The sequence below is a fragment of the Lissotriton helveticus genome, chromosome 3_1 (assembly GCF_964261635.1).
Source record: "Lissotriton helveticus chromosome 3_1, aLisHel1.1, whole genome shotgun sequence".
NCBI classification, from domain to species: Eukaryota; Metazoa; Chordata; class Amphibia; order Caudata; family Salamandridae; genus Lissotriton; species Lissotriton helveticus.
This window is the reverse complement of record NC_136061.1, coordinates 116,149,272-116,176,185: the sequence shown is the minus strand read 5'-3', so window position 1 is coordinate 116,176,185 and position 26,914 is coordinate 116,149,272. Positions and strand designations below refer to the sequence as shown.

At 43.3% G+C, this 26,914-nt stretch overlaps 1 protein-coding gene across 1 annotated transcript in view; it reads left to right on the top strand.

Moving 5' to 3' along the window:
- TEKT1 (tektin 1) overlaps positions 1-26,914 on the top strand; it is a 112,664-nt gene that overhangs the window by 62,426 nt on the left and 23,324 nt on the right. Inside the window, exon 5 of the mRNA XM_078683538.1 lies at positions 3,166-3,309. Coding sequence (XP_078539664.1) covers positions 3,166-3,309 — 144 coding nt within the window. The remainder of the gene's footprint in view (positions 1-3,165; positions 3,310-26,914) is intronic.

Here is a 26,914-nt window from a genome sequence, read left to right as displayed (position 1 = left end):
AAATGGGGAAGAGGCATGCTGACATGTGCATGCAAGCTTCTCTTGGGGAAATTATTTCCCTCCAAGATGGTGGCCTCAAGGTTAGCACTCTTTGTACTCCTCCTCGTACGCTATGATCTGATAGAGACATCTAGCAACAGATGACTTCACCTTTGAATGCTCCCTAGGTGTCAGACTGGATCCGGAAAATTTTCAGCAGTACCTCTGCGCGCCGGATGATGGTGCTGTATGGCTCCGTGATGACTTTGACTGCGGTTGGAACATCAGTGGTGCCATATAAGGCCCCTCCGGTGTGTGGACGTCAGTTTCTTCTTTTCTGCAGTGTGTATCCGAAGACGGGGTTCCTCAGGCCATTTTTATTTACTGGCGTATTTCAACAGCTTTTTGTCTGTGGGAACACTGCGCCTTTCCCCAATGTCGTTCGGCTTTAAGTCTTTTGGGACCTGTACTTTGGGACTGTGCAGATGTCAGTTACAGACCGGCATAACGCTTATATGTGGTGTTTGTGGGAACACCACGACTCTGACGATGCAGCTTCTGCCAGAGACTGAAGACGAAGGTGTTCAAGAAAAGCTGTATGAAGTTGCCACTGGCACGTCTGTTGCAGTCCTCAGAGACATTACGGCCTTATTCTTTTTCTTCTCCTGTGGAGGTCAGTTTGCGAAGCCGTTCTAGGCGGTGAGTCGTTCTCCAGAACATTGTACACCAGAAACGTACAAGAGTCAGCTCAGGTGTTTGAAGTTGTGCCATTCCTTGACTTAGCAGCGTAGAGACTCCATCTCCCATGGCTCCTCCCACTCACCAGTTGAGGAGGCCATTTATGTGTCTGCCCCGCGTCTCTCTGTATTTCCAGGAGTCGTTTATCGATGGCCCAGATGAGGAAGTATTATAACTCTCTACACCTCATCTTTGGTCCTTCTCCATCCAATGGAGCGCCCACTGGCGCCAAGGAGATGAGTAGAACCATGCCGTTGGATTTTTCTAGAGTAATTAGGTTAGATTTTCCTCAGATATTTCTCTTCTGATTAGAGAATATAGGTCACATGGCATTAGCTTTGTGATTGCCCCCTCTAGTTCAAGGGCTCATTTACCCGTTGGGGGTTAAATGCTATTGTCTGTTGTCAGATGTCTTCTGACAGGGTATTATCTTGTTCCCTTTGAGGCTTGGGTTTTTCCGTGCCTGCGGGGTTGTTTCTTATTTGCATTGTCTGTAGTCATTACCACGGTTTTTATAAGGAGCCATGCTCTTTTTCATCTAATTCCTATGTATGTCTGGTCTGTGGTTAATTTCGACCAGCTAGTTGTCTTTGTGAACTTTTTTTGTATTGGTTCGCAGGCCCTTCTCTGGGTGTATATAGCTATGGTATTTAATTCAAAAGTTATGGAATTTTTGGCTAGATGTCTCTATTAGTTACTTACCTTCAGTAAAGTATTATCTGATAGAGACACTGTCTAGCCGCAGATTCCTTAATCCTCTGATGATTACCTCGTCTTTCCTTATGGGCCTTGCCTGAGTATGGTGATATCATTTATTTCCATTTTCTTTTTATGTTTTTAAAGGTATATTGATCTTTTTTGACACACTGTTTTCACAGTTAGTTTCTGTAGTGTCTCCGCATTCTGACGCAGAAGGTTTCACAGAAGATACTGACGTCCGCGTGCCGGAGGGGACTTATGTGGCTCCACTGTCATCACTACCATAGTCCACGTCATCATGGAGCCATCCCCGGCGCGCAGAGGTACTGCTCAAAAATTTCTGGAGAGAATTAAAAAATTTAAGAAATCTGCGACTAGACAGTGTCTCTACCAGATAATACATTACCAAAGGTAAGTAATTTGTCCCTCGAGGCTATGTACTGAGCTGGGTGATGTGCACTCTGCGCATTATCTATTTACAATTAATTCATGATACAGAATCTTAATAATTATTAAAGAAATATAAGGAGATAAACCCTAATTCCATGATGTGTAAGGAAATTGGCATGACAAAAATCGCCAAATCATGTAATTTGTGTTGAAACAACACAAATATCACAGAGAATGTATATCAATCTCTTGTGCTCATCCTGGCTCACTGTCTTCAAGGTGGGCGATGAGTACACTAAGCATTTTCGACTATTTATTTGCATTTCATTATGCCAAACATTGTTGACTTCCATCCAAGGAAAGGAATTGGAGAAACCTAGGTCAATGATGTGTGATACACCTGTCAAAAATATCACGATGAGTATGTATCAGTCTTTCTCTATATGTACCATAATAAGCATATTTAAGAGTATTTCACTACCAGGACATGAAAAACTTAAAAGTACATGTCCAGATCTTTAAATATACTGGGACCAATTCACAAAGATAAACTAAGAAAAAAGTCCAACTTTACGACTTTCAGTATTCACAAAGGGCATTTCGGAGCAGTGAAGTTAGACTTTTGTCTCAGTTAAACTAAAGACCAAAACTGCCGTGTAACTGTGACAAAAGTCTAACTTTACTACTCGTAAATGCCCTTTGCGAATACCGAGAGTCGTAGAGTTAGACTTTTGTCTAAGTTTACCTTTGTGAATCAGACCCACTGTATCCTCCCCTCTGGGCTGTCCAGGGCCTACCGCAGGGAAAACATATGTATTAAAAAGGGAGGTTTTGGCCCAGGAAATGGTTTATTTTTCAGGTCGAAATGGCAGTTTAAAACTGCATATAGAGGCTGCAGGGGCAGACCTGAGACAATTTTAATTTCTACATAATTGCTAGTGCTGCAGGCCTTCTGGTAGCTTTTAATGTACAAACCCTGGGTAGATGTAATACCCTTTTCTAGGGTCTTACAAGGAAATAACTATGCCAGTTGGGTTTAAGCCAATTTGTCCATGTTTAGAGGAGAGAGAGCACACATTATAGCTCTGGTTAACTGTGGTAAAGAGAACAGAGTCCGAAGTCCAGCAAAAACAAATTCAGCAAAAAAGTGGGTGGTAAAGGCAAAGTGTTTGGGGGAGAGTGTTAGGTCCAACAATAAGTATATGTACCTCGAGTCAGAGAGTATCTTGTGTAAAGCAATTTGCTTTTCAATTTAGCACAATAGTGGAAAGTCACATATTGTGGTGTAATTGTAAATATCATTAAGTTTGTTTTGATTATATGTTCTGTTCTCAAGTTTCTTGTTGCTTTCGTTTTCAGGGCATGTCGTTCTGCAAAATACTCTCTTGAAAAAGATCTCAAGGACAAATTCCAAGCTATAACAATCGACGATCATTGCAGCACTTTAACAAACAACAATCCAAATATTGGATACGTATGCAATGTTGTAAGAATTGAGGGAAAGTAAGTAGTTACCTTCTCCAGTAGGTAGGATGCCTTTGATAATATGTACCTTATAAATTTGTGAAAACTTATTTGAAGTAGTCAAATACAGTATAATTAAAAATTAGAGTAAAATATGCATAATGATCTGTATTATTCTAAAAAGGCAAAATAAATTAAGTGGATCAACTTTTAATTTCGCATACCATTTTTAAGCATTGTTATGTTATGTTATAATGGATTTATACCGCGCACAAATACTCAAGAGTGTCCTGGCGCGCAAAATAACAGTGACCCGATGGAGCGAAGACATTAGCACGACTGCTTGAAGAGGAAGGTTTTCATTTGCTTTTTAAATAGTCTGAGGTCCTGAGTGTTCCGTAATTCCAGGGGCAAGGAGTTCCATGCCATTGCTGCTTTAACGGACAGATACTGACCCCCCGAGCCGTGTTCTGCGGAAACGTGGGATCACCATCCGTCGGTGGGTGGCTGAGCGCAACGATCTGTTAGGGACAAAGAAGGCAAACGCTTTCTGATGTACATTGGTCCAAGAGCATTACCTGGGTTAGTTTTGCATTTCTGGATCAAATAGATCAAATGCTATGTTTTGTAAAACTGTATAGAAAAGAGTTAAATTACTGAATAGATTCTGCGATCAACAAAACTATGTTGCATATTGTTAGAAAAGTATGTATGTGCAATCATTTTTCCACAGAGTGGCGGTAGAAAATCATTTTCCGCTAATGTGGTGCCATAGAGGTATACAAGGATGTATGTGATTTTCTATTTTCAGAGTTAATTTGTATGATTTGTATATTAACTATGTGTCACCAAATACTGCTCAGAATACCAACATTCCCCATCTGAAGGAGGATCTAAGTGCCCTCTGTGTATCTATCAAAGAAGTCAATGAATTTAAAAAATGCCAAATATTAAAAAGTAAAGATGAAAGGTCATTGCCCTTTGGTATACCACTCCAGAGAATTCTCTATGATTAGTCAAAGGGATGATTCAAAATAATTTTTAAGCTGTGGCTCAGGAATGAAGCTAACCAGGTGAAAGATATGTCCTGTATTCCTGAAGAAGATAAGTAGGAGAGAATTAGCTAATACCACCACTATCAACCCACATATGTTAGTTGTACATAGATACCACGCCGGTTGATTCAGTACCCTTGCCCAGATGAAATCTGTCAGAAAATGATGGGGGTTTTATATTCCTATAATTTTTTGTGCTTGAGATTTTCCAAGAAGAGCAACTGATATCTAGACTGAACATTTGTCATATTTCTATAATGAAAGACTTGATTCGGGTGGTGATAGAAAATGCTGTGATGTTTTAAGCAAGTGGTAAATCCTCTTTTGCTTCATAGTGCACCAATGAAGAACCCTACAGCAGCCAGAATTAACTCTGCCATTCTATTAATCTGTGATACTAACCCTATATTTTATTTACCATTTGCATGGAAGGGTGGGAAAATGTTAGCCGCCATGGCTTTAAGGAAATTCAGATTATCTTGGCATTTTATTTGAATCACTATTTCATTACAAGACCGGAGGCTACCATTAGGCATGCTGGTAGCTCTCTGATATCAAATCAGACGTGTTCAATTGGCATTAGACCAATCTGTTCTCATAACATCTTCCAGATTTCCACCTCTTCAGAAGGTTTGAGTAGGCAAAGAAGAATGAGCTTGAACCTTTTGCAAATTAACACCAGTTTGCTGCATGGAACATTTCACCCATCTTGTGATAGAAACTGTGGTAACTGCCTAAAAAGGGTTCAGAAATGAAAGCAAAAATTGGTTAACACCACAAGGCCGAAACTCACTCATTCGAGAATCATATTCTCATATGCAATCCACTACATACAATTTCTTGCATAAATCAACTCTTGGATAAAGTTATCCTGTAGGGGTCATAGCACCTGTTACTTACCCCATGCCGAAATATCTGAAGCTCAATGACAAGAGGTTAGACATGAAAAAGAGGCTAGTTGTATTGTAAATTATTTCTAATCTAAATATCTTTTACCTGGACACCTAGGAAAGAAGGACAAGAACCAAATTGACAACCCATAGGGTTTCATAACTTGTTCTAGGAGGTCCTCTTAATCTGATGCTCTTATGTACTCAGCTGACCAAAATATAGTACCCTACGCTCATACCATTAGTCAGACTGTGACCGGCGGAGACTAATGATCTGTAGTAGATAAAAGCTGTATAACTAAGACCCCTTACAAACTGATCTACCAGATATCTACTTCAACTATAGCACCTTCCACTGGATTCACATTCCTTGTCATGCACCAAGGTAACCAAATTCTTATATACCAGTAAAGGGTTCCTGGACCCTGACATGTTGGAAGATCTCCCGATACTTTCCATGTAAGATAGTTCATAGTCCCTCACTGTACCAGAGGACACTCCTTTCCATCTATGTCTTTCAACAGACCCTCAGTAGCAGGAAGAAGAAAAGTGGAATGTCACAAGCGAGTACCAAAATAATTTGAAACCACGCTTGAGAAGTTCAAAACGGGGTTATCGGTATAAATGAGAATCTCTCTTCTCTCACTGTCTGAAGGACTCTCTACGACGTATTATGAAGGATGGAAACACGTAACCGTTCGCTCCTTTTCAACTCTGAATGAATCCATTCACTGCTAGGACTCCTGGATCTGGCATCGAACTATAATACTTGTTCAGTTAAACTGTCAGTCTGCTTGCAAAAATGATCTACCTTCAGAGGACCTCAAAACCAAGCTAATTCCCTGAAACAAACTTGTTCAGACATCACTTGCTCTAATCCTTCAAAGTTCTTGAATTCCACTCTGCAGATATATTTGCATTTCCAGGCAATTACTCTGCCCACAAACTGATTTTGGGTTGTAAGCCAAAAACTCGAAGGTTTTTTGGCTAAATCTGAAAGATACAAGGATTATGAGCTTCCTACGTGATTTATATAATCCACTACACCAACATGGACCATTCACAATAATTATATTAATATTGCTCTGCTGTGCAGACTAATTTAAATGATGCTATCTTTCTGAGTTCGATCATAATCAACACGTTTTCCGTATAACCATCGTGTGCACCCCAACCAGGTAAACCTGGTTGGGGTGCACATCAGATTCCAGAATGAAGTCTCATGCACACCCAAAGATTGCCTGGCTATACCAGGCATCTAAATTCTCTAACCACCAAATCAGTTCCCACTTTTCCTCCTGATCTAGAGATACCTTGTCACCATACCATAACCCTTCCGGAAAGGCCTTTACCTTATCCTTTCCAAAGCATGATAGTGTAACAAAATGTTGCCTGAATTGAAGAGGATAGTAGATTTAGTAGCCTCGCAAGCTCTCTTAGAGTTGTAGCCTGAATCAGAACCATATTGGGCGTACCTATTGGGATCCCTAAAAACGTCTAGAGAGTGTGAAGGGAAGAGGATCGATTTCTCTATGTTCAGTATGTACCCCAGACTTACCTGGAAGCTTTCGTACAATATTTGAGATTGACACTGGGACATAAACAGAATATCGTCAAATTAAGAAAACCATGCTTACGCACCTTTATCTCCCTCATAATGTTGGTGAAGCACCATGGTGCTGAATGAAGGCCAAATGGAAGGGAACAAAATTAGTAAAGTCCATTGCGCTTAGTGACCTAAAATGAGGTTCATTATTCTTCACAATGGAGATTGTAAAAATAGGCATTCTTCAGATCCTACTTACCAACTAATTGTCTCTTCAGCAACATGCTTCTTAAACAATGGCTCCCTTCGATCTTGTAGTGTCTGTACATCAGGAATCGGTTCAAATCCCTTAGGTCTAAAACAGATGATCTTCCCCTGTCATTTTTCTCTGCTTGGAAGAGTGTACTTACGAAAACTCTTCTTTCATTGCATACTTATAAAATCTCTCCATTTAACAACATAGATTGTACCTCCTTGTGTACTACTTTTTCTTAATCTGCACTCAAAATCTCCCTTACTACTGAAAAAGGCTGGTTTCTGAGAAATCTAATCTGAAACCTTGGACAGTTTCTTAAAACCCATGGATCCTGGGTAATGTTTTCCCACACTTGGGTAAAATGTGTGACCTTGGCCCCTTGCCCAGTCACCATGTCTTTGCCAAAAACGAGCTCCTTAGGGATCTCTGCGGTCTCTTTCTCTGCTAAATCTCCCATCTTGGGGTTGATTGTCTTTAGAGCTGCCTTGTGCTTTTGGCCTTCAGTCCCGCATTGACATTCCCTAGGAGAATCATAGCGCACATACGCTAGCCTCTAGCCTCTAAGTTTAATAAAAGCCCCAAAAATATGTCTCTTCGGACATATCAATGATCCTTGTCGATGAGCCAACAATGTCAAGGCGATCTTGACATTTGTTGAGTAATCTCTGTAGACCCTTCCTGGGGCCCCTGCTAATTGGACGTTAGGCATACCTGTCATGTATTAAAGGCCTAGAACATTCGGCCTTGAGGACATTCCTCCCTTCTTTCTCTAGTGGTATCTGTTCCACCTCTCAATGTATTTACCCAAATGTTTAATAGGCCACCCATCAGTACTTCTGGGTGTTTTTAACACTGTGGGGCGACAACATATTCTCTCCTAACAGATTCCTGAAGTCATCTTTGGAGGTAGAAGCAACTTGATCCTCACTGAAGAGGTCATCTCCACCAACATCCCCTTTGGGTCTCTCTGGACCTCCTCCTCCCCATACTCAATTTCCAGAATTTCCATATCTTGGCAGGACCCCCATCACCATTGTAGCCGTGTCTTGTCCCTCAGGACACCCAGCTCCATTATGCTGCGTCGGACAGCTCTTTTTTTTGTGCCGCATAGGACACCATCCTTCCATTATGCCTTATCAAACACCTCTTTTGTTTCTGCCGCATAGAACACCGTTCTTCTATTGTACCTCATTGAACACCTCTTTTTTGTGTTGCATAGATCACCATTCCCTTTTTAGGTGCTTGGGCCTCCTTTTTAAGGGTAAAGACCTTTCTCAACATGACTGGTCTTTCTTCTTTCAAACCTCTTTTATCCCCACAGTCGGAGGCTCCCTCCAAAATAGACCATAATTCATTCTCAGAACCACTCTTAGCTTTGTGCTTCTTGAGCATTACTTTCCCCTTTGGGATGTCATGGGACGTCCTGTCATTCTCGGGAATACTGTACATAAGGCATAAATTTATAGGCTGTCGTTCTCTGACATAATCTAAATAAGGTGCTTCTTTATAAAAAAATAGGTGCAAATTATAACGTTACTGTAAACCTAAAGGAATAAACTCTCCAACCTAAAAAGGGGGTTCAACTGAAAGCTTAAATAGAATAAGAAATCTAATCACCAATTCATTCTATGGAAGTAAAAAGAGATTAATCCCCTAGTGAAACAAAGTTGCAGGATGTTACCTGCTATACTGCCGGAAGATGATTTGCTTGCCAGGATAGCTGAAAGCTATGATTTGATGGCAAGTTTTGGGTTTTTTCAAGCTTTTCATGTAAGTATGCATGCACTGTAGGAAGTGCACATATATCTGTCTATGTAAGTAATGGCACAAATAGCCATTTCTCTAGCCCTTACTAGTGAGTGCACATTAATTCTCAATGCTATTTTATGTAACACCAAAGCTACTGGTAATATGAACACCAAAACGACTGGGGGGAAAAACGGGAATATGATTCCATAGGTTGGAAACCAAAGTATTGTTAAGCAAACCAATTTAAAAGCAATAACAATATGAAAAGCTTGTTGGGATAAAGAAGTACTTATCTGAGCGAAGAGCAGTATTTAAAGAGGAAGATTGTTCAGTACATGGACTATTCATGTTCATGTTCTTTCAAGTGGTAGGTGGAGTGGCATTAAAGGAATAATGCATAATTGTAGCCTCTGGTCTTGTAATGAAATATTAATAACAGAACTATCACCTGACCTAATTATTTCAGCCTAAATATCGTTTACAAAAATACTACCTCATTAGGTGTAAATATTATATTATTACATTTAATGGGGTGATATTTAGTAAACACAATTTAGGATACAGAATTTTTCTCAAATGGTATTTCGACCACATTCATTGCTTCATCTATTCATTGCTGCAGACGATTAGTAGTAAGGCTGACAATCAGGACAGGAATGATGTCACCACAAAGAAGTGAGGCAGCCACCAACCACAATACTGTGGGAAGACAGGCAAGGAATGACAGTGGCCAGGACCCAACTATAATGGTGAGGTGCGCCGCACCTTTTAAAGTCTCTCTTGAGACAGTGTATGTACGGTTGCTTGTGAGATCTTTTGTTAACTAAAAAACGTAAAAAGGCTTAGAGCCTCCTCATTTTTTACGATTGGTTGAATGCATTGTTACTCTGATTTCTTTGCATCTCAGTTTCTCATTAGTCAGCAAATGAGGGTTTCCCTTTTTCTTTGCATGTTTGTCCCTTCGGCGGAGTGCGGACGAAATACAGCTTCCTGTCCACTGCCAGTGTCCTTTCACTGACCGTGTACTTTTGGAGGTACTTTAAAATACAATTCCAGTTGTTCCCCCCCTCCCTGCACGCATTTACCTTGCCCCTTTCCCCCATTAGTTCTTGCCCCTTCCCCGCTGCCTTCTGCTAGAAAAAAAAAGCTTTTCACATTATAATCTTTAAGTAAGTATTGACAAGGCCAGTAGGTGATGCCTATGCAATACCTATTGGTCAATGTGTTTTTCATGTTTTTTTCACGTGGTACACCAGCATTTTTAAAATGTTAAAACGTTGACCAGCCTGGCATTAGGCCGCCCGTGACATGGGATTGTTTTGCCTCAGCACAGTGCAAGAAACACTGTTTCTCAAGGCCATGAATGAGGTTCAGTGAGAACTAAGCGGGTGTGCCCAGTTCTTCACTGGAAGGGTAGGAAGGCTTTTCTTTTCTCTCTCCTCAGACACACGCAAAACCCAACTCACTCAACATTGAAGAGTGACCCACCCACAGGAGACCATGCTACACAGAAGGTGAAGAGCTGCAAACCCTTTACTCCTAGTGATATTGCATTAAAAGTACGGTACAGGCACCACACCACATACAGGTGGCGATGGATGAGCCAATGATTGCTTGAGCCAGGCTCTATCCAAATGCCTCTCTCTAGTTCAGCTCGATGTCCTCTTGGAACGTGAGCCCAAAATACGCCAATTCGTCATTGGGCTTCAGCTGCCTATGCTCTTACCCTAAGCTCCACTGCCCCTCCCACAACAGAGGGGGTGCTGCCCAGTGCTGCTCCATGTTTGTTCTGTGGATGGATAGGTAGTGAAAGTAAGTGTCACTCTGCAGGGTCTTATTGGACAGCCCATCTGAAATGCCACCACCATCTGAAATGCAGCTGGTCTCTGCAGTTCACGTGTGTCATGTGAACTCCGTGGGGTTTCCGAGGCTCGTGTTATGCATACCTGCCAACCTGAACAAAAATCTTACCATGTGAAGAGGGGGCTGGGCCTTGGAGGGGGCTTGGCCTCGTGGCAAGAAGTACCTAAGAGGCACGTTTGAACCTCACCCTGCCCCCAAGTTCCTCCCCCCCACAAAAGCTTGCTGAGGCTGGTGCCGATGTCCTTGGGTATTTTCACATGTCTTAATGGATGTCGGCTGTTCAAAGCCTGGGAAAATGAGCGGGAAAACCACTATTTACGGTGGTTTTCAGCTTGTTTCCCTTCTACCGTGTGATATAAGCTCCTCACTGGGAGACCGTGTGATGTGAGTTGATATTGTGTGTTACACAGTGGCACCATGTGAGTTTGACAGGTATGGTCATGCTAATGAATGTATCTGCCTTCCCTAAAGATGTTGAGCCTATTCTGAAATTGGATCTTTGTGAAGTCAAGGTAAGTAGGTGATATCAACTTTAAAATAAAGTAGCCTGCCTTCTCTTAATTTTATTATTTTTTTAGAAAATCTTGTCACAAGTTGTTTTATCGTGCAATATGTAGATTTATTGAACAAAGTGTACTGATGGCACTTCTCAAAGAATTAAAACACTTGTTATACAACAAGATATTGAAAGAGATATTCATCTAGTGGCTGAAGGGCACTATGTGAAACCAGAAACCTGAATCAGTCCTAGCCGCTCCGCCTTGACCAAATTGTGTCATCCTAGGCACTGCATTCACTTTATTTTACTGTCACTTCTTTTGCTTTAGAACTTCATTTGAGAACCCCTTGAAAAGTATCAGTTCAGCACGGGCACTGTACAAAAGCATCTCTATTAGATGTGTTATTATATTTTAATAGCCAACTTGCCTCTTGCCTTTTGGTTTATTGATGGCATCGACCTCAGTGTGGTGGGTGGAGACGCATGTTTAGAAACTATAGATTCTAATGGGAAACATCCTTTACAACGAAACTTTTACAACGCAGTGCTTTTACAACGCAGGTTTTACAACGAAAACCATTACAACCCATTGCGCTGGGGGACGCTATAGGATAGGGAATAGATTTAATTTACTATCCAACACCTTCCCTAGTGTCCATGGGGACTGGAGTTGGAATAGTAAATTGTATTGAATAGCTTTATTTCGATATAAAAGCATATCATAAAAGCATTACATTACAGCAATAGAAAAAAACAGTTTGACAATACACATTATAAAAATCTACAAAGTCGACGAAAGTATCAAGGAAGTGGATAATTAGCCCAAACATGGGGACAGATTCAAGCAAAAGACACATCACTGGAGCAGCAGTTTCTTGGCAGATCTTATCCGCCAAGCCCAGCCCAAAAATTTTGCCATGCAACAGGCGAAGAAGGGACGAGCATCTGAACGTAATATTTGTAGTGCTTCCATGTGTGAACTCGTGCCCAAGCTCCTACATAGTGGCTTCAGCCATCTCGACCTAGGCGCTGCATATGCACAACACTCAAACAACAGATGGGCAATGGACTCAACCCTTGAATCACAGAACGGGCAATATGGAATGGTTTGTAGTGGTGGCTTCCAGGTAGAAGTTAACAGCCCTAAGGGAAGTACTCCTACCCTAAATTTGAGGTACAATGCTCTGTCGCCCGGGTTATGAATTAGATCCAGGTATGGTTCTCTATAGGGGAGCTCCTTGATTAAAAGAAACTCAACAGCAGATTTGCATAACTTAGAATTGCACATTCTCTCATTTGCCACCCATAACCAGTAAATCTTCTTAAGCGTCTGTTTAGATGGTGCCGTTCTATTGACCCAAGCATCTCCTAGACCCAATTCGTGGAGAAGCCGCTTGACTTCCCTGAGCCAGCTGACCTTGTGCCATCCCGGTAGGGATAGGAGTTCTCTCAGAGCATCAGCATAGCTGCACAGTTCTGGTACATTCCATATCCTGGCCCATAGTAAGAGGGGGCGTAGCCTAGCTTGTTCACATATTGGACGAGTACCTGCATCAAGTAAGAGGGGGAGTGAGGGGGTACTGTGGGGTAACTTCATGAGATCTTTATGGAAGTTGTTCTCGAGATAGGTTAAGGTGTCAACTCTCTGCACGCCCCACAGTTCCGCACCATACAGTGCTGCACTCACCACCCTTGCCCTGTAGATGTCTAATAGTGCCCCAATAGGTTTAAAAGATGAGGCACGTTGTTCTTTAAGCAGGGCCCCTGTGACCCTCTTGTGGGTCAAAAAGACCTTTTGGTGGTGGGCCTTCCAAGTCATGGTGTCACAGAGTCGAATGCCCAGATAGTCAAACTCTTTCACTCTTTCAAGTGGGACTGAGTCTAGAGCAGGAGGAATGGCAGATTTCCTAGGGGGGTTAAGAACAAGGAATTTGGTTTTACTTATATTTATGGATAGGCCCTTGGTGTCACAAAAGACCTTGAAGCTAGAAAGCAACTTTTGGATGCCTGCTGGTGATTTTGAGATTAGAAGGGTGTCATCTGCCAATAGGAGCGTAGGTATTTTCCTACCAGCCAGGGATGGTGCGTCTGATGGTTGTTGGAGAAGATGCTCCACCACTCCGTTAACATAGAGTGAAAACAGAGTGGGGGCTAGCACGCAACCCTGGCGGACGCCCCTATCTACAGGAATGTGCGATGTTTTTTGCCCCTGATCACCCCATCTAATCTGGGCAAAGTTGCTTTCATGGAACTTAATAAGTAAAGCCAACAAATAAGGGGGGATACCCAACCCATCTAGGACACTCCACAGATGGGCTCGTGGGACCAGGTCAAAGGCAGTCCGCAAGTCTATAAAGACTAAATATAAACTGCCCCTGCCCAATACGACCACTTTCCAATACAGCATTAGAAGGCGGAATGTCTGCTCGACGGTACCTGTCCCTGTTCTAAATCCTGCCTGGAAATCTGACAAAACCTGGAATAGTAAATTAAACTAATCACTATCCAGCACCCCAAAGCGCTATGCGTTGTAAAGGTTTGCGTTGTAATACTTGCGTTGTAACAGCATGCGTGGTAAAAGCATGCGTTGTAACGTCATACATCCGATTCTAATAAATGTTCCACAATTCAGTACTAAAGTTGATTATTCTGAAATAAAACGTTTCTGCATAATTTAGAATTTTGAAGAGTGACCTTGGCTGCTCTTTGGCTCTCTTTTTATGGTCTGGCTTGAGAGAGTAGCTGTCGCCTGACCATTGTGTGAGACTCACCAGTAGAGGGGTTTTGGCTCCATCCATATGTTGGAAGCCAGGGGCATATGTTTGATTAGGCAGAAGAAGCCATGTGCTTCCACAAAAAAAGTGTTTGCCCTCCAAACTGCTGTGATCATTTTGTTTATCCTGAAGTTGAACTTTCAGGGGCACACACACATTTTCATTGTAATGCTATTAAAGTGTCTTAGGTACCTAGATAATCGATGCTGTTTTTCTCTGACAGCAGCATAGGTGGGAGGAAGGCAGTTATTAGCCTGCATGGATTTTTAGGTGTGGCTTGACAGTACATTTGTCACGTGACCTTTTAATCTACGCCAATATTATACTACAGGTATTTGCTTTGACACACATACATATCCATTCCCATGCTATCTACTTGTAATGCTTCACATTACAACATTCTTTTAAAGCAGGGGTCTTCAAACTCGGGCCGCCCCCCCTCACCCCCTCCCCAGGGTTCTCAAGTGATCCCAGGGTAGGCTCCAGTCTCTGCCCAAAAGAAGTATTATGCAGACAAAAATCAGCAGTAGTAAGCTGCTGTGTAATGGGCCATCACTTACATATTTTGTCATTTATATCCTAGATGGGAGAATGTGTCAAAAGGGAAGGGACTTCAAATATTCTTCAAAAACCCCACCCCCCTTTCTAATAGTCACATTGTAGATCATTTTACAAGTTAGTAAGGCCTGACTGATCGGAATAGTATGTTTGGTAATCAAGTATTTGGTTACATTTTTAAAACTATAACAGAACTACAATGTTTAAATAAGTCTAGACATATTTAAACATTACCAATTTGATAGAATAATTATGAAAAAGCCTGAGGGAGGGCCAGTATTTTTTTTCCATGGTTGGGGGAGCACAGCATAAAAAAGTTTGAAGACCACTGTTTTAAAGCCATACCTATTGGCCTTGGCAGTGCCTGTTTAATTGTCTGGCTTTTCACCTATACATACAAGTAGCAAGTTCATCAGAGGCACAACTAGTTTGTTGTAGGTTGGGGGGAGGATGTGGTCCGTTGGATAGACTGCCGACTTTGGTGCTGGAAACAAGGGTTCGAGCCTCGGGGTTGCGTCCACATCATATGATCCATTGACTTCTATACCCATTCTCTGTCCTATTGGACCACTTTGGTTAACCTCTCCCTCGGTCAAGGCTCCCTTCCTGTTTACTTCAAAACTGGGCAGGTCACCCCTTTGCTTAAAAAACCTACTGCTGATGCGAACGGCCTCAACAACTTCCGCCCCATTACTAACCTACCTTTTCTTGCAAAAATCATAGAAAGATGTGCAGCGAAACAACTCTCCCGTCATATCAAGGAAAATTATCTTCTTGACAATTTCCAGTCCGGCTTCATTCAAAACTGCAGCACTGAAACAGCACTGCTGTAAGTGATTGATGACCCGCTGTGAATACTCGATTCTGGGGAGTTTTGTTTTCTTATTCTCCTTGACCTTTCTGCAGCCTTTGACACTGTCAATCACAACACTCTCCTTAACACTCTTCAACAGAGAATGGGCATGGAGGGCACTGTGCTTAAATGGTGTGCTCCCTTCCTCTCTGATAGATCCCAAATGATCAAAATAGTGAATTGTCTTTCATCTCCTTTGGCGGTAGGTCAAGATGTCCCCCAAGGCTCTATACTTGCACCCACATTGTTCAATCTCTATTTAGAACCACTGGGAAATCTCCTAAGTAAATCCGGGATCCACTACCATCTCTATGCGGACGACACTCAAATCTACCTCAAGGTTGCCTCCACTCACGATCTCTCCATCCTAAGCTCTACTCTCGATTCCATTCAACACTGGATGTTTACTCATCAACTGAATCTGAATCCCTCTAAAACTGAATTCCTCCTCCTCTCCTCCTCACTTTCTCCTCCCCCGGTTCAATCATGGATGGATGAGATTAATCTACTTGACAATAAATCCATCATTGTCGATAGCGCAAAATCCCTTGGTGTCATACTTGACACCAAACTCAATCTACTATCCCACATAAATTCCATTGCAAAGTCTGCTCGATACCAACTGCGCCTTCTTTGGGGGATTCGTCGCTTCTTCCCGGAGCATGGCCTTAAAACCCTAGTCCAATCGCTGGTTCTCTCCAGACTTGACTACTGCAACTCTCTTCTTACTGGCCTCCCCAAATCCCACCTGTCCCCCCTTAAATCTGTTTTCCATTCAGCAGCTCGTTTCATATATGAGGCCAAAGGAAGTGACCACATCACACCCATTTTATCCACCCTCCGTTGGCTTCCCATTGAGGCAAGATCTATCTATAAGACTGCCTGTATCACCCACAAAGCCTTGCACTCCTCGCTACCTAGCGAATAAACTGAAACACTCTGGAGGGTCTAGACCATCACGTAACGCGGAAAATCTATTGTTTAACCTCCCACTTTCAAGAAGTAAAAGGTCGATGGCCCAATCCTTTTCAGGCAATGCGGTGAGATTCTGGAACTTACTTCTGCCTCAGCTCCGGACCACCACCTCTTCCCAGGCCTTCAAAACTGACTTCAAAGCTCTCCTCCTTCAAAGACACTTCCAAATTTAATTCACACCCTATCTATTATCTGAAGGAAGTCCTTCCATTATAGGAAACTCTGTTCTACATGACTATAGAAGTGCCTTCCCAATGTGTTCTTGTGGTTTGAGAGTCTTCCATTTATTGCAGTATTATACTTCTACTTGTATTGTGTGCTCCTTTGTAACATGCACACGTCACTTCCCCTCTAGTACTGTATTGTTTGCTACCTCTTGTACTTTGTTTGCTTTTGATATATGCACAACTGCCACCATTGCCTCATGTAACGTAACGTTTGTTCTTGTGTTTTGAGTATCTGCCATCTAGTGCAGTATTATACCTCTATTTGTACTTTGTGCGCTTTTGTAACATACACTTTTTTCCTCTTGTAAGGGTTCGTTTGCTACCCCTTGTTGTTTTATTTGCTACCCCTTGTATTTTGTTTGCTCTTGATACATGCACAATTGTCCCTATTGCCTTATGTAACGTAACGTCTGTTTTGTAACATGCTGATTTGCAATTTTTCCTCATGTTTTCACTACTGTCCCCATTGTGAAGCGCTCTGACACCTTCGGGTAAAGTCCGCGATATATAAAAACACATAAAATAAATAAAAAATTAAAAAATGTTAAGGGCTCCAATACCTCGGGTCGAGTTCGCGCTCTATAAATATGCAAAAAAAAAATCCTAGTCCTCTTGTAGGAATCCCAGTATTCATATTACATAAATAATGGGCTTCAATCGGCATGCAGAATGTGTGAAAAGTAAGGAAGTTTCATCCATAGCAATCTGAAAACAAAATTGTTTAATTTAAGCAGCCCTGAAAACGTTACTAACAAACTCCAAAAACCGGTTGTGCTAGAACATTGAGGAGCACTAACGCTTTTGTTCTAGTCCCTCCTCAGCTAAAAAAGAAAGCAACTTAATCTCGCTCATTCTCTGGTAACGCCCCTTCCATCTGGAATACTCTTTCCAAAGATCTACGCTGTAACCCATCGTACCCCTGCTTAACAAAAAAAACTTCAAGCTGCTCCTTCTCAACAAATATTGGGGTCCTTAATTCTGCTTACTGTCTCTGGCCTTGAACTCCCCCTCTATTCACTATTTATACAGGCTCCCCCTACTTTTAATTCACCTCACCCCTCCCCTCCACAATTGTACCTAAATCTCTTGCCTTTTTCCAACTATTTACATATAATTCTTCTCTGTTCTCCTGATCTACTATCCTCAACTTGCCACTTAATTTTGTACTTCTTAACTGAAAATCACTCTTAATGTTCCACGGCCTTACCTTATTTTAGCAACTGATCTTAGCCTGGTTTGTCTTTATGTCGAACCTATCCTGTAAAGCGCTCTGATACTCTTGGGTCCAGCCAGCGCTATATAAAAACATAGAACGTGGCCACATCCCAGAAGGAATACCGATCTTTGACGCTGTGTGGCAGCACTGAACCATAATTTGAGCAGTGGCCAGAAGGAATACCGATCCTTGACACTGTGTGGCAGCACTGAACCATAATTTGAGCATCCTGTTACTGAAAACTCGGAACAATTCAGACATCATAATGCTCCTGTAATTGCAGCTAGCATTTCTTGCATAAAATGTCCCCCAGTTGAATATATACTCACAAGATTTGAAGATTGACAGGCATCTGAAACACTGGACAATCCTGAAAAAGTCAGAACAGATGGCCAGTGTATTATTGATCATAACAACTTGTATAGATAACATTAGACTGAAGCATGGTATTTTACATTGAATAATAACAAGCATAAATTAACCACGTAATACAAAAGGCAAAATCTCAAGACATATATTCTTGAAATATCAATTACCAATTGGTTAAATCACTGATGGTACAAAACTGCCTATTTGCAGCCCCTCTAAAGTGCTTTGAACCCCTATGATTCAGTTTAAGCAATCAGACTGGTGCTAATTTAAGAGAAGAATGGTTTTAGCTTGTCAATGTCCCTTTGGAACGCCTCACTATATGGCTGCAGTAAACTGCGTTTCCCAATAGTCTACTCATTTGAGGTAGTCAAAAACACACAAGACTAGTAAATCCATGTCCTGTGGGATACTTTCACCCTGTTCTGGTGGTTTAGCCAAAAGCATATTGCATGCTGGGGCATGTCGTTTTGTTTTTACCACAGTATGAATAGGCTCAAAAAGCAAAGCATGCAAAGTGCGCTTGACTTAAATGTCTAAACTGACTGAAGGTGTCATACATGACATGTGCCCACCCGGCAGCTACAGAAATAACCTGCAGAAAAACACCATACACACAGATCTGCAAAAATTATTACAAGTAGTCCTTGTTCAGCAGGGAAATATTAGCAGAGAGAATAAAAGTGGAGTGAGAAAAGCTTAACAAGCACCAATGTGCCCCAAAATATGGGACAAATAGTAACCTCACCTCCGCCATTTTTGCTATATTTTGCGACCTGTGTTTATGGGAACCAAGAGTGAACCGAAATTAAGTGCAACACGATAAAATGAAACTTTCATTTGTTATCTTAAGAAACAACTACAAACAAACTACAGAATGCTTGCAATTTAGTGATAACATTGCTCAAATTTAACAAGAATTTTTGGACCAGACTCTTCCAGATCCACACAACTTTAAGCAGTATAGAAACCTTAATCAATGAAGGTACGGAGACCTGCTGACATATGAATACGGCACCATGTAGTGACACACTTCGGCAATATTTCCTTGACAAGAAAGTACATATCGGGAGGAGCCAAGATGGCCGACGGGACGGACGTGTAGGCTCCCGGCTCCGCGAGCCTTCCACTCCTGCATCGACATCCTGCTCTTTATCCTGTGCCTATGTTACGGTGTAACGGCGATTTAAATGCGCTGTTTCCGATGGCGTTCTTCCGAGGTCTCTGTCTGCTGGTTTGACGGAGAACTCGATGTGTTGGCTGTCCTCCGTGGCTGCCCCTGGACCCTGTGCCGGCCGCCGCCGCTGGGCGCTGCTATAACGGTGTCGGTGGGACGATCTTGGGAGGCGCTGACGCTTGAGGTGGCACTGCTGACTGCAGAGGGAGATGGTATATACCCTTTCCGATGTGGCGAGCTTCCCTACGTGGCTGAGGTGTGTACTGGCGAGGCAGGATCCCTTCTCGCATCGCTTCTCTTTGTTCAGCTGCTGACGGGCGGAGCGGACTCCATCTTGGTGCACATTCTCCGCCGTGGGTCGCCCTCATCGACTGGAGGCGCAGGGGCTCTCCCTGTGCGCCGCTCTGGATTGTGATCCGTGCTCCTACCGGCGACCCGGCCTGATGTTCCCCGGTATCGATGTCGCCCCCCTCCCTCCGTTGTGGTCTCTTTGACGAGGTGGTGATGGCGCCGGTCTTCCAGGATGCGGAGATGAGTGCCTCCTTGTCCCCTGGGCGTACTATCCTGCCTGGACTTGAGCGCTATGACGGCCCGACGGCATCCACTCACAGCGCGAGCCGGTTAGAACGGCAGCGAGTCCTGACCTGCGGCGACATCCTGGCAGCTCTTACCGACTTGAGGGTTACATGGCTGCAATACACCCGAGAGCTGGGTCGTACGATTGAAGATGCTACATCTGGACTGCGGCGACCGTGGCGCTCCGGCTCCCTGCTGCCTCCAGTCACTCCTGGAATGGATTCAATGTTTCAGCCTGCGTGTACACTGGAGCTGACTGTCCCTGGCATACATGGGTCGTGTTCATCTACCGACGGAGCCGCGGCTACACTGTCTCCCCCCACTCTGAGAACTGAGACTCTGCCGATGCAATCGCTAATATTGCTTCGTTTGCCGCCTTCCCAGTTGCTGGCCCTCCTGGCTGCCTTTGCCTCCGGAGCCTTTTTACTACGACGGTGGAGTGTGTTTCATCCTGTGCTCGAGGGGACGCTCGTTTTTTGGGACACTGGACTTATTGGTAACTGGAGACATTCATTTCATCTTCTTCTGCTTCTTCTCTGTTGGGGGCGGCCATCTTGTCCCTTTGATCTGCCTTCGGTGGGTTCCCAGCGGTGGCCATGTTTGGTGGGCTTTCAACGTTCGGGCCAGGGCTGATGGTGTTCTTCTCGCTGATTCTGTTTGCTTGACTGGCGGAGACCCGGACTGGAACGCTTTCTGATACAATTTACTGCGCTGTTTGTAATGTTTTTTCCCCACTTAAGGTTGCGACTGATATGTCCTGTTGTTGATCCTTGTTGGTGGGGTTGAGGTTCTGTGCGGGCTGTGGAGTCCGGGATTAATTGATTCTGGCCCTCCTCCGGCCTTCTGTGTTTTATGGGAGTTTTAGATTAGGATGCCCTTTCTTACTCTCATAATTTAGGTATTATACTAATTCTTTCCCTCTTTTTCTTCTCCTTTCCTTGTTCTATATTTCGGGTTTATTGGGCGACAGACACACTGCTGGGGGGGGGTAGGCCGTAGCCTCTGCATGCGTGTAGGGTGGGGGTTTGGGGGAGGGGTTTTTAGTTTCTTGGTTTTAGTTTCTATGGTGCCTTGTTTTTTCTTTGTTTTGTCTCTTTTCTTTATTCTCTTTGGGTCCGTGTTTTGGCCTGCTAGGGGGTGGGTGGCAGTGAACGTTGGCTAGGTTGTTGGCTCTGATACCCCCGCTGCACACACTTTGCGCCGCCATGCCGCCTGGAGGGACTTGACTTTTGGGTTATTGAACTGTATATTGGATTTGTCACTCAGGTTCTGTTACGCCTGCACGGACTCTGCTTTCTTAGTTTATAGTTTATATCTTTACTTGAAAAGCAGAAAAGTCGACCTTAATAGTTGCAACGAAAAAACATTTAAAATCAACCTTCATCGCTTCTGCGACATGGTATCATGCTGATCTATGGTGTAACTTTTCAATGCTCGCTAATGTAGTCATGTGTTACTGTGTCGCCATATTGAATGCGCTCGTGCTTTACAAGATTCTGTGGCCGGCTTGAGGGTTGTGGGCCCGTATTTGTCCTTTTATTAATGCACAATAAAGGTTTTAAAAAAAAAAAAAAAAAGAAAGTACATATCAGTCTTGATCTTTGCACTTTATTGCACTTTATTGATAGGTCTAGGAGGGACACAGGGCAGAGCAGGCACATCCCAGAGGCCGTGAGGGAAACGGCCGTGCTGCAGACACTAGCGGCGCTCTTTCTGCCGTGAGGGGAACGGCCGCGCTGCTGACACCGGACTACACCTCCCAGCAGCCCCACCGCACCTCTGACGCTACTGCTGCGCCTGGAGGCGCCATAGGAACGCGGTACCCCTCCCGCCACGCGGGACGCGCGCGGGTGGGTGACGGGTTAAGCTCGGGCAAAGGGCGGGCCGTCTGTGGCCGTCCGGGGCTAAGGAGGCCGGGCTGGGCCATACCCCTTTCATCCGCTTCTCTACAATTGGAGGCACATGATATGCTCCTTGAGGTACTGTTATAAAAAGACAAACAATATATATAAAACTTTAACCTGACCTCTGGTACAATTGTACTCATACTCATTTGTTTATAAGGCTTTTATACAATCACTTTAATTTCTCCACTGTGTAGTTTGAAGTTGATCACAACAGGAAAGAAAGGCTGGGTACAGTGAAAGCTGGTGGTTGTAAATCATATAAAAGGAGCGATATGGGTAAAAATGCCAAAACTGTTAAATCAGGTCCTGTCACTAGGCATCAGGCTGCTACAGCACAGCCTCTCTCGACCTTGACGGCCATTGATAAGATGCTCCAGAAGACCATTGGGGTTGTAGCCACAGCGATAGAAAATACAGAGAGGCGATTGTCAATCACCCCCGCTGTGCCTTGCCTGCGGCAAATGGATGATTTTTCAATGACCACAGCCATTCCCCCTGACTCTTGCTTTTTTCTTACATCTTCTTACGCTGAGTTACCCTGTGCACAGGTTGATCCTGAGGCTATTGATATACCTGAGGTCGCTCAATCACCTCCACATTTTGTAGCAAGAAAAGTCTATAAAACATGTATACGTGGCAAGAAAATAAAACCGCAAAAAAAAACAAATTAAATAAAACTTGCCTATACCTGACTGCACACCGATCTCGACCATTTGAGGGAGCATCAGTCTGGGTTACCCACATTATTGCGGATCTTGAGGCCTTTGTGGAAAATCTTATTGCCACACATATTAAATCTCTCTCATCTAGGCTAGATAGACTAGTTTCCATAATTAATAAAGCAGGTATAGGGAAAGCTCAGTCTACTAGCCCATTGGGTAAACAAGACACCAGGGAAACGCCAAGCATTATTAATACTATTCCCCATCCAAGACCACCCCTAGCCAAGGGAAATGTTGTTGGGACTCCTGTTCCTGATTTGTCACCAACTGGCTCTAAAGCAACCTCTGACTCTGAAAACCCTCCAGTCCAAAATCATATCGTAGTTGCACCACCCCAGGCTAGCGGTAACTCTATTTCTAAATTAGTTCCGTCCCTGATTAAGGATGGAAAAGTGGGCAGTGGAAAAAGCGTAGTGGTTAAGGGGGCCTCTGAGGTGGGGGTAAAAAATTTGGGCGAACAAGCTAAACATAGTAGAAGTATCCAAGCAAAGGATTCACAATGAGCTTCCGACCATTGATCTCCCTCCACAGTCCCTACCTTTTGTAGTAGTGCTTGCTGGGGTCCCACCCTAAATCCAGGGGAAAAATTAGGATCAGTCTGATCTCAAAAATAAATGCATGAATTGGCTTAACAACAATAGGTCTTCCCCCCCAAATGCTTCTGGTGAAATACTATGTGTCAGAAGAGTAGAATGGATTGGGTCTAGTCCAAAAACCATTGCAGGCAATTGTGTCATAATTAATTTCATGCACACTTGTGCTGTAGAACACACCTGCAGTGGGTTGCCAACTTGCTCTAATACCCAAATCCTTCCCCTTCATTTATCGTATTTCTATCCCACTCCATGGGCGAGGAATGGCCAGAGTAGAGGTGTTCAGTATGAAGGGGACCAAAATAACCAAACACATAGACTCCAACAGGGGAGAAGGACCTGGGAGGGTTTTGATTCGTATATCCCTCAGCCATTAATATTTCCCCTAAGAAACAGGCTCAGCACATTAGAACAGGTAGACTGACTCCCTGGGAGGAAAGACTGCATATTGTTAAAAGGGCATACCTTAGATAACTGTGAAACCACACCCAAGGATAATGCTGTCATCACACCTCAGGTTAATCTAACAGCAATGCATGACTTGCCCGATGATGCTAGGATGGCCTTGATTGAGAGGGTACAAAATCAGGAGACAGACACATTAAATGTTGCACTAGTAAACGGTGGAACTAGGGAAGGGATTAACAACTACATGGTTTTGACTGACACTAGTGGCTTGGAGAGTGGTAATAGGAAGAGTGGTAATAGGAATCTGTCTGTAAATGATGGGGTTTCAGATGGTTGTATAAAAATTCTGTCATGGAATGTGGCCGGTTTGTTCTCTTAACCGTCCAAAATAGGCCCCAGGTGGCCATAATAAACATTTATTCACGGCCAGTTAAATATGGGCAGGAATCTGTTACAATTGATGTATTAAAGGATTTCATCCAGGTACTGGACCCCTCGACAGTCATAGTGCTTGGTGGTGACTTCAATTGCCAGTTTGAGCCCCTTGTTAATGTTGAGTTGGCTGAACAGGAAGATGTGGACCTTTTTTGGCATGTACTTGACCCACAGATTCCACCTGTCAGGGCATGGACCCCGTTGGTCCTCCAAATAAAATCATTGTCCCTCGCAACGTCCTCGCGGGCGTGCAATGGAAGACTGGATCCTGATAGACCGGGGTCTGCTACATTCAATAGAATGGAACAAAACTCAATTATCGACTATATAATGATGGAGCTTAACCACATCAATGCTACAGCAATTCATCCTCTATGCTGATGATCTTTGAATCCCATTGTTCATGACGAGCTCAGCTCGTCATTAGCACACAAGCAGTGTACTGCATGACGAGCTGATGGAAGGGGTTAAATACTGGGATAGACTGAAGGAATTTAAAATCTTCCCTAGGCATGACAGTGACCACAATGCCCTTGTATTAACACTCAAACATGGGACTTTTGGGTTGACAAACCCTGGACCTGAAATAATTCTATTTTGTTGCCTCTCACGGTAGCATATAATAGGCGCAGGGTTAAATGGCCTTATTTCCAGGACTCTCCTATTAAACTCGCTGAAATTTACAAGATATTTATACCTCTGATTTCTGCGATGGAGGACCTGGGCCCTCAGGGTAGAGCTGTGGAAACCGATGAGCAACTGGCTGCTGCCCTAGTGGATGTGTTTAGCCCTGTGAGTGGGAATAAACCCCACCAGGTTAAGACACACCCCTGGTATGGCAACGCCTGTAGGAAGGTAAAAAAAGAACTCCTCCTGGCAATTAAAAACAAAGACAGAGCTGGAATTAGAACTCTACGCCTGCTCTATAAAAAGGCTACCACTATGGGAAAAGGGGATTAGGAGAAAAAAAGGTGGGAAGAGCTTAGATTAGCTCTCTCATCTAAGGACTCTAAATCCTTCTGGACCATCAATACAGCAGGGATGGGCGGGCGTACCCTCGCCATATCCCCGAACATAGCACCTTCAGCTTGGGAGGCTCACTATGGCACATTATATGCCATTTCTAAGCCAGAATCTGTGCCCCCCCCTGGTTTTAAACTTTGTCAGGCAACGCCTGAGACCATTAGTCTGAAGGAGGTTGAGTTTGCACTACTCAGGCTACTACCAAATAAAGCCCCCGGGCTTGACAAACTACCTGGGGATTTATTTCGCTCCCAACCCAAAATATGGGCACCATACTTGGCTGTCCTATTTAATGCTATCCTCTGGGGACGATCCACCGGGTACTTGGTTGGGAGCCGAGATCGTCCCCATCTATAAGAAAGGCTTCCCGTTAATTCCATCTAATTATAGGCCCATTAGTCTTATTGATACATCTCAAAAGCTAATGGGCAGGATTATCCTGGACAGGATCCTTGAGTGGGTGGAAGAAAACGAAATATTGTCCATACTCCAGGCAGGATTTAGGACAGGTATCTCAACTCTGGACCAAATATTCCGGCTCCAGACCCTATTCTGGAAAACGGCAAAAGTAGAGGGAGGTAGCCTCTACGTTGTCTTTGTTGATCTACGGGCCGCTTTGGACCTTGTCCCTAGGGAAAAGTTGCGGCAAGTTTTTGCATCCTTAGGCCTCCCGCCCTATCTATTGGACATTTTAAAGTGATTACATACTGGAAATGACATATCAAACCTTTTAAGGGTGGAACATTGTTTTATGAGGAACTTGGTGGGTCTACCACAAAGTACACCTCTTATCCCTCTAAGATTTGATTTGGGCCTGGAATCAATGGAGGACCTGGTAGTTGCACAGCCTTTGCTATATTGGAAGAGGCTCTGGTCGGTCCCCGAGCTGGCCCCCTATAGAACTGAATTCCTGGAGGTCTGGGGCCTTTTAAGAAAAAAACATTCCCTGGCTTAATCACATCAAGGTAGGATTGTCCGAACTCTGGGAGACACCGGAGGTGAGCTGCCCGAGGACATCTAGACTGGAAATTAAAAATTTGTTGAAGCACCACAACTGTGAAGCCCTACAAAGATTATCTACCTTGGGTAGGCTGTCTGCAGAATACCTCCTAGTAAAAGTGGAACCACTATTTGAGGAATTCCTAGATAAAATTCAACCTCCGCTAGCGAGGAAACTTTATATACAATTAAGGCATGGCAGCCTACCACTCAGGGCATTTACATCAAAATGGGCACATTTGAAGAACGGCACATGCCCAGCTTGTAATTATAAACTAGAAGATGTCCCCCACGTTCTGTTCTTCTGCCCAGCGTATCTCGCAATAAGGAAATGCTGGCTGATTCCACTATGTAGGAACATGGGGTTTAGACACTGTAATCAGGCCTGTATGGTTTTAATGTATGACACCTCCCCCCCAATAGTATTTGCTGTATCCCGTTTTCTATTTGGCTATGGCGCAGAAGGAAAAGCTTTCTATAACCTCCGTGTTTTAACTCATGTATTTGAACATTCTCTGGTTCTTGATAACTGTGTGTTTAATTGATTTTTATTCTAAATACCGATATATATTTTTTTTATATTGACTGTGCTTTGTATGTATTTTATCTGCACTTTTATGGTCCTCCGGACCAAAATAAAGTTATCAAATGAATGATAGATCTTTTAGGCACATACAAATACTAAGAAAAGTGAAACTATTAGTCCCACAATGCACAGCCATATTGGCGGAAGTGTCATAAATGATGGTACATGTGACACAATAAAATGTAATTTACAGAAAAAACACAGTATGCAAGTACCCTGGAAAATGGGGCATTGAAAAGAATACTTCTGAGACGGCATAGAAAGCAAAACCAATGGAAAGAGGTTGATACATCTAAGAGAATGTGCACCTGATGGGAAGTACTACCTATGTCAACTGAGAAGTTATGAGTTTACCCTTTCGGCTAACAAATGTGTGAAAACAAATGTG